Source organism: Phalangium opilio, unplaced genomic scaffold, assembly GCF_054372755.1.
Source record: "Phalangium opilio isolate 3A_F unplaced genomic scaffold, DU_Popi_V2 ptg000013l_1, whole genome shotgun sequence".
NCBI classification, from domain to species: Eukaryota; Metazoa; Arthropoda; class Arachnida; order Opiliones; family Phalangiidae; genus Phalangium; species Phalangium opilio.
Genome location: NW_028324148.1, coordinates 5908146 through 5920388, shown reverse-complemented (window position 1 = coordinate 5920388; position 12243 = coordinate 5908146). Strand labels below are relative to the sequence as shown.

The 12243-nt window shown below is 35.2% G+C and overlaps 2 protein-coding genes across 2 annotated transcripts in view; both read right to left on the bottom strand.

Annotated features, from left to right (window-relative positions):
- LOC149707953 (sorting nexin-25-like) overlaps positions 1 to 10560 on the bottom strand; it is a 365564-nt gene extending 355004 nt beyond the window's left edge. The window contains exon 1 of the mRNA XM_089864197.1: positions 10548 to 10560. The gene's annotated coding sequence lies outside the window, so the exon portion shown is untranslated. The remainder of the gene's footprint in view (positions 1 to 10547) is intronic.
- Positions 7259 to 8036, bottom strand: LOC149707954 (uncharacterized). Its single transcript, XM_089863847.1, has 2 exons — positions 7341 to 8036; positions 7259 to 7273 (listed from the first exon to the last, which is right to left on the bottom strand). The coding sequence occupies exons 1-2, from the start codon at positions 8034 to 8036 to the stop codon at positions 7259 to 7261; spliced, it is 711 nt and encodes a 236-aa protein (XP_089719973.1).
- Positions 10561 to 12243: the final 1683 nt, after the last annotated feature.

Sequence of the window (12243 nt, the reverse complement as noted above, 5' to 3'; positions counted from 1 at the left end):
ATTTTCTGTTCCTCAATTATGAAACTGTAATGATTATTATGAAAGGTTTTCAAACGTAACGAACCTAAATATGGATGTTGTTTCCGTGAGTATCCTCGTAAAGATGTGAAAATAATAGGTTTTAGTAAATGCGTTCATTCACCACAGGAAGTCACCTTAGTAGACGTTAGGCGATTTGAGATTAACGGCGTGCTGCAGTACGTAGTTTTAACTTATCAACAAGTTATTTCATTTTCAAAGTCTGACTTTTAAGTTATTCATAATTTTTCACATCTCCAAGCTTTCAATTGGATTTGATCAATTTAGATACCGTTCTTGAAATATGTAAAGACCCACAAAAATATAGCGTAAGTTTGTCAACAAAGGTCTCTCTGCTATGTCTGATTCTAACTAACGGTCCCATACATTTGATATCACACAGCATCTTCATTTCGTTGCAATACCATGGGAACTAAGTCTATTCGAGAAAGAAACATTTTGGCCCAAAATGTTTCTTTCTGTGACTTCCTGTGGTGAATGAACGCATTTACTAAAACCTATTATTTTCACATCTTTACGAGGATACTCACGGAAACAACATCCATATTTAGGTTCGTTACGTTTGAAAACCTTTCATAATAATCATTACAGTTTCATAATTGAGGAACAGAAAATAACCGAATTTAATTGAAAAAAGATGTACCACTTACTTCTATTTAATAAATTGAGTGTCGGATATTTTAACGTATGGGAAGATGTCATCAGCCATGATACCTATTTGTTAGATCATGGATAACGCCTGAGAACGCATGAATATCTAGCCGTCACAGACAAGAAAATAGACTGCTGTTTAACTCTTTCTGTATTAATTTTGAGTTGAGAAACAAGAATATCTTAAATACTAAAATAAATATAATTGATATTATATATGTTCGTTAGTTATTCACCTTATTGAGCGTTACATCATATTAAAACAAGATGGCCCAAGGTCCTTAATAGTAGCCACATCGTTATCTATTTAATTAGTACATAAATAAAAAGAAAAAAAAATCAAAAGACCCTAAAAAAATAAAAAAAAGTCCGACCCCACAGATTAAGAGGTACCCCCCCACATCACCCCGACATTTTAGAGATAAAACTAAACGATAAAACCTCGCGATTGCTATCAAGTCTATATGGCTCAGTGGTAGAATGTCTGACTTCTGCGTGAGAGACCAGGGTTCAAATCACGGCTGCGACCAAAAAAAATTTCAATTTAAATAAAATCTCTAACCGAGCTCAGTTACCCCTATGGGTGGGTTGAGGTACTGTCGAGTTCCTTTTAAGCTAAAATCTAACGATAAAGAAAGCGACAACCCCGGCCACTACTACTACGACTCGTGTCAAACTAAAAGCCTATCGTATACTTTTGGGCATCGTCTGGTTTGGCCGGAGTGACGGAAACGATCGTCATGTCCAGTGCGCCTCGCAAATACTTCACGACCAATCTTGTTATTCTGCCACTGGATTCCACAGCAAGTTGCAATTACACCCCAAAAATCACTTGTAATAATCAAGTTTATGATTAGGTCAAACACCTCATATTGGCTGCTCTGTTGACAGTGGCTTTCATTTTGACGGCAAGTCCCGTTATTTACGGGGAATTTCCATTAACTTTTAACCGACATTGTCTACTGTCATTGACCTATCGTTTCGTGATTCATTTATGGGACACTGTTTCTGTATTTTTCGCTGAACGTGGGCATTTGAATCGCTTTAATTAAAATGAGACAAAAGCACCATTCAGTATTATATTTCTCATTTGCAGCTTATCCACTAATAAGGAATCGAGTTCTGGATCGCATCATTTGTTTGTTTTAGCTTTCGGGTTCTGTCATTATTGTCATCTTCATAACATCGTATATGCAATCAGATCTGATGGCAGAGAGTTATTCTTCCATCGATTCCATCTATGATTTAATCGATAGAAAATCGATTCAAGCCCGAATATTGGAAGGTTCAATAGATCATAACTACTTGAAGAGAATTGTGAAATTTAAAGACTTGGAATTTTAATGAAAAACTTCATTGGGTGTCGGAGTCGTACAATTCAAAGTTCAGATAATATATTGATCAGTGTGGGGAAACGAGATAGCAAATAATAACTTGGAAATGTTTCGGTCCGTCGCTCAATTTTAAGTCTAATTAACTCAACCCTTGGATTTTGGGACTTAGGCGTTAGAAGACGACAAAATAAAATACTAGATGAGTAGATTAAACGAGTCGAATTACGGAAGTGTCGTCGACTATATTGATCTCAAGTATTTCATGGAAATTTGCGACGGAACGAAATCGTTCATTTTCGATAAACAAACTTTTTTGTGGAGCATCGGCAGATTGTTGGCGGAGAATGCTGAGGAAAGATTCCAAATGAAGGAACTTTGTTAAGGAGTGTATTTTTCAAAACCCAGTGGTCATGAATACACTGCTTACCTCGTCAACAAATCTTTTCAGAATAACATCCCATTGTTTCAGGAAAGCTACGGTTTATCCTAAGTCAGTAGGATTGTTGCTTTAGTTTCCAATACATCAGCGATAATTGGGGAGAGAAAAATTGAACAGTGGAATGCTAATGCTGACCGCTCTTCTTAAAACACAGACTCCGTGGTTGGTGCTCAGAAAAGATTTGGTGTGTCTGAAAAGTGTTTGCAAAGGCTGTTGTTCAGCAGAGCTCGCCGCTGAGTCACCCTGCTTATCGGTGAGCCAGCGCGGTCACCAAGAAAATAGTCGGGTTTTTGGATCACGTGACGTAATACGCGTAGTTCTCAGTTTGACGAAAAACAAAAATGGGGCAATTGTTACAAATAGCCCTTGCTGATGCTGATGGGACTACCTATTTAATAATTTATGTTGTTCATATTTATCTCTATGAATATTGTCACATGTTTAGCATATTTTTCTCAATCTCGCGATACGTACGTTTACTAGCAAGCTGGATTACGGCCTTCCTTTGCCTTTGCCGCTACAAATTGAATTGCAATTATTCCGGGAACTAACCATTTGTACATTAAAGCCCGACCCAATATTAACGCACACTTGACTTTCAGAATGCTAGTACTCTTCGAAACCCAGCCTTTCGCGTACTTGTACCATCTCATTCACGCATCTGTGGATTTCGAAACTTGGTGAAAATCTCAAAAGGAAGATTTCACGCTGAATTTGACTTCACTGGCTTTCTTTTTCCACATTTTATTTATTGGATATCTGTTTTGCATTGTGATTTTCGTCTTGGAAATTTTCGTGGCGTGCATCATTGGCCAGTTTAAGGGAGTCAAGAAAATACAACGACGGTCGAGAATGTTCATATAATGTCATCAAAAATCTAAAAAGAACCAGCTAATCTAAATCAAAATTTAACAAAGTTATTTTAACGGTTTTCTCCTAAGAAAATTTAAAAACTCAAAATAAAAATGGCTTTTGCGGTTGAAACATGCCTTTATAAAATGGTGTAGAATAAAGTAAGAACCATGTCCCTGATAGGCAACCAGGGTACCTTTCATACTAGCAGCAAAGACACTCGGCGCTGTCCATCGGCATTCGGATTATTTGTATTACTTTTCGGGAAACAATTCCTGCAAATCGCCCCGGAAAGACATAATAATAATATAGACAACCTGTGAACTGAATATTAGTGAAATCGCTTGAGACACGTAGACATTGTTTCAAAAAGCTATATTTTCATATGTTTGTAAATATTCATTTAATTTTTGTTAATACTCATTTAATTTGTGTTAATTCTGGTTTTATTTTTGTTAATTTACATTTAATTTGTGTTAATATTCATTTAATACGTGCTATCATTAATTTAACATGTTAAATTTGTGTTAACATTAATTTCATTTGTGTTAATATTCATCTTATTTGTGTTAATATTCATCTTATTTGTGTTAATATTCATTTATTTGTGTTAATATTCATCTTATTTGTGTTAATATTCATCTTATTTGTGTTAATATTCATCTTATTTGTGTTAATATTCATCTTATTTGTGTTAATATTCATCTTATTTGTGTTAATATTCTTCTTATTTGTGTTAATATTCATCTTATTTCTGTTAATATTCATCTTATTTGTGTTAATATTCATCTTATTTGTGTTAATATTCATCTTATTTGTGTTAATATTCATTTATTTGTGTTAATATTCATCTTATTTGTGTTAATATTCATCTTATTTGTGTTAATATTCATCTTATTTGTGTTAATATTCATCTTATTTGTGTTAATATTCATCTTATTTGTGTTAATATTCATCTTATTTGTGTTAATATTCATCTTATTTGTGTTAATATTCATCTTATTTGTGTTAATATTCATTTATTTGTGTTAATATTCATTTATTTCTGTTAATATTCATTTATTTGTGTTAATATTCATCATATTTGTGTTAATATTCATCTTATTTGTGTTAGTATTCATCTTATTTGTGTTAATATTCATCTTATTTGTGTTAATATTCATCTTATTTGTGTTAATATTCATCTTATTTGTGTTAATATTCATCTTATTTGTGTTAATATTCATCTTATTTGTGTTAATATTCATATTATTTGTGTTAATATTCATTTATTTGTGTTAATATTCATTTATTTGTGTTAATATTCATTTATTTGTGTTAATATTCATTTATTTGTGTTAATATTCATTTATTTGTGTTAATATTCATTTATTTGTGTTAATATTCATTTTTTGTGTTAATATTCATTTTTTGTGTTAATATTCATTTTTTGTGTTAATATTCATTTTTTGTGTTAATATTCATCTAAAAATCTGTTGAATTTCACGGACGTTGTTTTATAAAGGTTTTTACATTTTGGCCCGCCGTTTTTCAAGATGGCGGCGATTTGTAAAAACGTTTCTTAATGCGTGTCTACTACTTAAAAGTAACGTCCCTACAAGATTATATTCAAACTTCTCGTACATTCACAAACACCTAGTTAATGTGCACTAAATAAAACGTTTGCTTACACTTCTTGGTCACATACGCCCTCTCGGGTTTAAGTCTAAGACAAATACAGTCCCCAAACTCGTTTGTGTCCTGTTAGAAAAAGAAATTACACGTATCACATTAATATTGTAGAGAGGCACAAATTTCCAGTTGTAAATAAAAATTTTTTGTGCTTTTTCTAATTAAAAAAACCAGGTGCTTACATTTAACAACCTCTCACAAACATAACAATTCCAATAATTTAATCAATACTTCCATGCTTTGGATTAAAACAAACTTTTGCAATTAATTCTTGTGTGTCAGTGTGTGAAAATCTATAGTGTGGGAACCAACCAAATGTTTCTGGTTTTATTTCGTTTCATGGCAAGAAAGTATGGATTTGCTTACTGTATAAATTATATTTCTATTTTTTTTTCATACAAGTGGGTTAGGTCAATTAAAGCAAGTCTCTGCAGAGGTTTAGTTTAAACAATTGCCACAAGATACTTCCGTAGCCGAGGGTTGGAATTAACTGGCCCGCTAAATTTAGCGTCGACTATGTTTTAGCTCCGCCTTCGTGGGCAATTTCTAATTGGATGCCATCATGTTTGGGCAAAGAGGGGAAGTATAAGGTTTGGCTGGAGTGTTGAAAGTTTAACTCTGAGCTTGCGGTGTGCGCGCGCACCTATTTCTGCCCTCTTTTTGATTGAAATGGGCGAACCGGAAAATAGGAGGAAATTATAACAAATAAATAAAAAAGAAAAGTGAGAAAATGCCTTACCAAAGCTGCTATCTTCAACTCCCCTCTACATACCCTCTTTGGTTAGAGGGATGCCGACATTTTCTTTAAATGCATTTGAATACCTCAACCCTTCAATTTGTTTCTGGTGGCTTGACTCCACTAGGCTTCGTGCGAACCTAAACTTAAATGGGTCCATTATTTATAGTTAAAGCTAAACTTGTCAAAGGTAGTTGACGTTAAAGGTCTGTATTTGGATAAACTCAGAGTTATCATAACTCAGTTATGACTTAACCAGATCGAAAATAGAAACGACAAAAAAAGGGAATTACTGGTGTTGTTTCCCAAAAACAACTGGATAAAGCCACGCGTTGTCGTCGATATAGCCAGTGCTAAATCATTCCGTTAGAAACTGTTATAAGTTTAAACATTTACTGATTTCCTTCTTTTTCAAGTGTTGGGTAATTAGGTCTTATGTTAATATTTTTCGTAACTAATTGTCTGCGAAACAATTCAAAGGCAGTAGGCGTTTAATTTCATTTATTCTTCATTTTAAACACGACTTGAGATAGTGGAAATTAAGCCCATTAATAGGATAGATACACAGCGCATTTGAATATATTTTCTACTGAAGATTACATCCAGAAATTCAATACTTTCTCATTTAGCAAAAACACGCAAAGATATTTTCTACTTAAGATTACATCCAGAAATTCAATACTTTCTCATTTAGCAAAAACACGCAACGTTTGTTTGGATAGATCCGCCCTAGATATTTATTCTCTGTATTATTTGAACGCCAGTGTTCAAATTTGATAAAAGCCTTTTCAAGTATGTCGAAATTCGTTTCCAAACACCCATGATTTTCGCGGTTGACCAAAACACACAATGGTTATTTCGATATTATTGCGATAGATACTTCACTCAAAAGTTAACTCAGAAAAGGACTCGAAATAATTGTACTCTGGCAGAAAATATTTTATTAATTTTCGGTAATTTTTCACATTTTTGCGTTGAAGTGAAAACTTTTAATCTACAGTATTTTTACTTTTAGACTTTGGTTTGAAAAATCCTCGATGAATCACCATTCAATGCGAATAGTAATCTCATTAACAATAATATTATTAATGAAAGGTAAGCATGTTGTGTTTTGACGTCTATAGTGGTTGATTTCTGCTTACCGAAAGCCCTCGTTATATGTATTCAACCCCTCATTATCGTGGTGAAAGTGATGCAAACAATGTTTTCTTCTCCCTTTCATTTCCATAAGATCTGTGTTGTACAGTTCTTTTCCCATTATTCACCGTTACGTCTCAACATACTGGCAAGCATAAACGACCGAGTACTCATCGTAATTCTGTTATCATTAATAATAATTATGTAATCACACGATACCAGGGCCGGATTAAGCCGTTTTGCGCCCGGGGTATGAGATAATGTGCGCCCCCCCTAAGCCAGGAAAATAGGAACCTCAATTGTTGTTTATTATAAAATGAAATGCAATTTATTAAAAATTACGTTTTCGCGCTTTCGATACAGAAAATTTGTTAATAGTTTCCTCCCAACTAAGGCTATTTAAAATATCTGACTCTATAGAAAGTATAGATAGAGAATTAAGTCTTTCCTGATCGATTGTAGAACGCAAGTAGTTTTTTACTCTCTTCAGTGTTGAGAAAGATCTTTCTCCCGAACAGTTAGAACAGGGAAGGCATAAATAAATCCTTAAAGCAATTTCGACATTGGGAAAGGAACTACTTAACTGTTTCTCTAATAATAGCTTTAAAATTTGCTTAGCTGTAATATTATCAGTCTTCAAACCGAAAGCAGGAAGTAATCCTTTTAACTGTTGTAACTCGTGGTAAATGTCGGGCTCAATATCGCTAGAATAATACTCTGCAAGCAATGTGGAACCGCCTTCAATTTCGTCGTTAGTGAGCATAGGCGCTTTAAGCAATACCTTGAAACGACTTTGCAGGGAATGATAGGCATTAGCCCTTTTAGAAAGTTCATTCTTGAATGTATCAATTATGACTAGAAATGTCTGGATTTTCATTTTGTCTTTCCCAGTTAATACAACTTCCAGAGCTTTACCTTCATCAACTGCTCTTTTTCGTGTTTTCGTCCTACTTATTTCCCATTTGTATATGCTTTTTCCACACAAAGCTTCGGCTTCGGCTTGAAAGCGATCAAACTCATCCCGCAATGAACTTATGTACACCATCAAGGAGTTATACAGACATGTTACAGTTGATAACTCTATTTTTTCTTCTTGAAGAGTTTTGCTAGTTGAATTTATTCGATTTAAGACAGGAGTCCAAAATGCGATCATAAAGGCGATTTCCAAGGTACACATTTTTTTCTAGAAGAGATTTAGCTTCATGAAGTGTGGCCGATTTTTGCATTGTGTCCTTTGATATTTCAAGTAATGCTTCCTTAATTTCACCATATCCACACGATAGTGAATTGCACGCGTCTTCTCTGACTGACCACCTTGTGTCCGAAAGTGATTTTATGGTTTTAGTTTCTTTTTACCTCTCCGAGTGACGTATGTCACGGAGAGGTTCTGTAACGATCGTGTGTGTCTGTTTGTGTGTTTGTGTGTGTGTTTGTGTGTGTGTTTGTGTGTGTGTTTGTGTGTGTGTTTGTGTGTGTGTCTGTTGTTACACCCACGTGACCGCGTTCGCAATTTCCAAATCGGAGCAAACGTGTTCGCCATTTCCGAACTGCATTCACAGTCACGGAAATGGCTCCTCTACTTGAGTTCTCACACCACCATCTTCTGGTCTTTGTCCATTCCACACGGACACCAAACTGTACATACTGGCTTCTAATCACCACCATCTTCTGGTCTTCGTCCATTCCACTTGGACACCAGTCTGTACATACAGCTTCTAATCACCACCATCTTCTGGTCTTCGTCCATCCCACTTGGACAGCAGTCTGTACATACTGGCTTCTAAACACCATCATCTTCTGGTCTTCGTCCATTCCACTTGGACACCAGTCTGTACATACTGGCTTCTAATCACCACCATCTTCTGGTCTTTGTTTTTGTCCATCCCACATGGACACCAGTCTGTACACCTGGCTTCTACACCACCATCTTCTGGTCTTTGTTTTTGTCCATCCCACATGGACACCAGTCTGCACACCTGGCTTCTACTCCATCGTCATAGTTTGGTTTAAGACTTTCGCGGCGATCAGCTAGGGTTACGAGAAACGTCTAGCCTCCCTAGGGTGGGTTGTCCACGATAGGTTTTCGCAATTGCGGTTGTTCTTGCTTTTAACTGTAGTTCGACACCCTTATATACTACCTATTTGAGTAAAGCGAAGCAACCGGCGTATGCTTCATTTCAAACGCCAATATTAGTCAAGTCTCTCAAGAATGTTTAATTGTTCTTTTTTAAAACGATGTAACGTTCAATAAGGCGAATAACTAACGAAGAAAATATTAAATATTAATTATATTTATTTTAATATTTAAGATAATCTTGTTTCTCAATTCAAAATTAATACGGAAAGAGTTAAAAAGCAGTCTATGTTTTTGTCTGTGTGTGTCCGTCCGTTGTTACAGTAGTGCGCTGCGTTAGAAGTTCGTTTTGTTTTGATGTGTAAAGGAATCCTACAGAACCATAATATTCCCTTTATCCTTAATATAAAGTGAATATGTGGAAATATTTTTCGTAATTATGATCCATTTAGTACTTTTGTAGCTTTAAAGCTCTATTTCATTTTGATATTCCAAAGATTTTTTTTAATATTATTATTTAAAATGGATGTTTATAAATTACTTAAGCTATACTACATCTGTTTATAGCATAATCCTTTCTAAAGTGAATACAAGCACAACGCTACTATGATGGTCAAATGAACTTTTATTTGTCAATAGACCTAGTGAACCAAAAAGTAAACGTTTGGGTTCGGATTTCGTTTCTGTAATGCAGAGACATTAACGGTTCAGAGTGAGCCGAAAGTTAAATACACTTTAGGTTTAGATATTATAATCATGGTGGAAATCTGGGCCGCGTTCAGCAGAGCCCAGCGCTGTTAACAGTGTCCTACTTAACGGGATGTTGTTTTTGGATTTTGACGTCACGGTTCTTAGCGCTTAGCTAGCGCGGTCTTCAAAGAAAATAGTCGGCTCTTTGGTAACGTGACGTAAAACGCGTATTTCTCAGCTTGGCGAAAAAACCATGGAGGAATTAATACAAATAGCTCTATGGGACTACAGCTATTTAATTGGCGTGAAACCAGTTGATCACGCGAGAATTTTAAGAGATATGTTAGTTTCTAATTTTAATTAAAAAAGTTGTTATCTATCTCTATAAATATGTTATCATCCAATTTTTGTTAAGCCTTGGTACATTGCACGCTTTATTGCGCTAGCGTCATTTATAAAACGCCGATGACCGGAGAAAAGCTATGACGACAGAGCTCACCGGTAAAATTTCCATATTCCGCTGTCTTTTTTGGTGAGCTCTGCTGAACGCAGCCCAGACCAGTGAAAGGTCTGATCGTAATCGGATAATAGCTTCGTGTTTTCATGCTTTTTATGGTACGCATTTACTTTCAGTGTGTGTAGCCACAAATAAGCTTTGGTGTTATGTAACGTTAACAGTCATGTTGACAAACTAAGAAAATCGTTGAGATGAAACGAGAGGATAGTGTTTACATGGCAACCCTGTTGTGAATATGGCTTTGAACATAGAGGGCATACAGTTGAGGAGTAGAAAATTGGGCCTTTACAAACACGTAAAGGTAATATCCCTCCAAAGTTTTATCTCTTCATTTCCCGTTTTTCCCCCATCGGATGATTTTAATGTGTACAAGTATATCATTATTGGATGTAAAATGTCGTCTGATTTACAGTATATTTGCTATTCTTTGTATACTGCTTTAATATTTCATAAATTTTAACTTAAGAAACATTTCCATATCTGGGTAAATAAGTTTGTAAGTAGTCGTCTTGACTCGGAGAGGTAATATTTTGGTTTTCCCAACTTGTTTTTTCTTTAAATGACTAGATAGAACTTCCCATCGGTGAGTTGAGGAGGAAAAAAACACGAAAATGGCCTGAAGAAACATGAAAAAATCTGTAGATATGGTGGTACAGTCAGCGGCGCATGTTCCAACCAGATTCAAAGAGTGTGCAGCGCATGGAATGTAGTCGGCAAATGGAGCTTTCTCTCGAATCAATGCTTGAAGTCCGGCATACGCACCTGACATATTCCGAGCATTGTCATATGACTGACCTCTACAGTTTTTGATGTCCGTTCCTTGCGCTTCTAAATCTAAAATGATTGCATCTCGCATTTCTGCGCTTTTGTGTCCAACTGAAGGGAGGAATTTGAAAAATCTCTCTACTTGGTCGCCATTGGGAAGAACATATCGAAATATCAACGTTAGTTGATCTATCTTTGAGATATCAGGAGTGGAGTCTACGCTTATAGAAAAATATTTCGCGGACTTAATTTCATTTACGATTACTTCTTGTACTCTCTTGGCCATCAGTTCTATAAATTCATTGCAAATGGAAGAAGACAAATAAGAAACATGACCACGACCTAAATTTCCCCTATCAGATAGGTGTTTGGCTAAAAACGGATCAAACTCTCCTATAAGTTCTAATAAACCCAGATAGTTTCCGTTGGATTTTGATCCAATGATTTCATTTTGTCCTCGAAAAGCTAGGCCTTTTGTGGCTAAAAACTTAATAGTCGCGACAACTCTTCGTAAAACATTTCTCCAATAATCAATTTCGGTTTCAAATTGTTTTTTTAAATGCATGTCAATCGCCGTCTCAGAGTTTACGCTATTAACTCGTAAAATTAATTTATATTGACTCGATAAATGACTAGCACTCTTTTCGTGCGATTCAACTTTCTCAAACTGTTTTTTCCAGTTGGTAAATCCGTCTTTCAGAGTGACAAACGGAGACTTTACACAATTAGGGTTCGTATCTGTCGCAAATAAAAGACATGGAAAACAATACAAAGCATTTGCAGTTTTCGAGTATAATAGCCATTCTCTTTTGATTTTTTCACCATTGACTAGATCTCTCTCGAAAATGTTTTTCGATAAATATCTGATTTTTTCTCCAAATTTTCGTTCTGTTCTGCCAAAATCGATATCATCAACATTTTGTTTTACAGGATTGGCCAAAAGCAACTTTTGAGTTTCCGAATTCATTTCCCAAAGAGCTGGATCATTTCCAATGTGTTTATATTAAGACAAGAATCGGGCAGCTTTTTGGATTGGTGTAAGGCTTCTATATGTTCAGGTGGTTTTTCTTCGGAATTGGAATTGAATATCGTTTTTGTTGATTTTGAACAACAAGCGAGAAGAGGATGTGGTTCTTCACATTCTTCTTGTGCATCCTATTATGTTACGCAAATCACAAATCCGGAATTAAAATATAATATTACCAAGCGAAAAGCAGCGGTAAGAGATAAGGGCACTGACGTGACCGTCGTGACGTCATTAAACTAGTTGCCTCTTACTCTTGGCAGCTTGGTCAGTAGTACAAATAATAGATCCAATTTAAAATCTTGTCTCTAAAA

Excerpts from the sequence above, each read along its gene's own strand:
- LOC149707954 (XM_089863847.1), bottom strand. The coding sequence starts at position 8,036 with ATGTGTACCTTGGAAATCGCCTTTATGATCGCATTTTGGACTCCTGTC.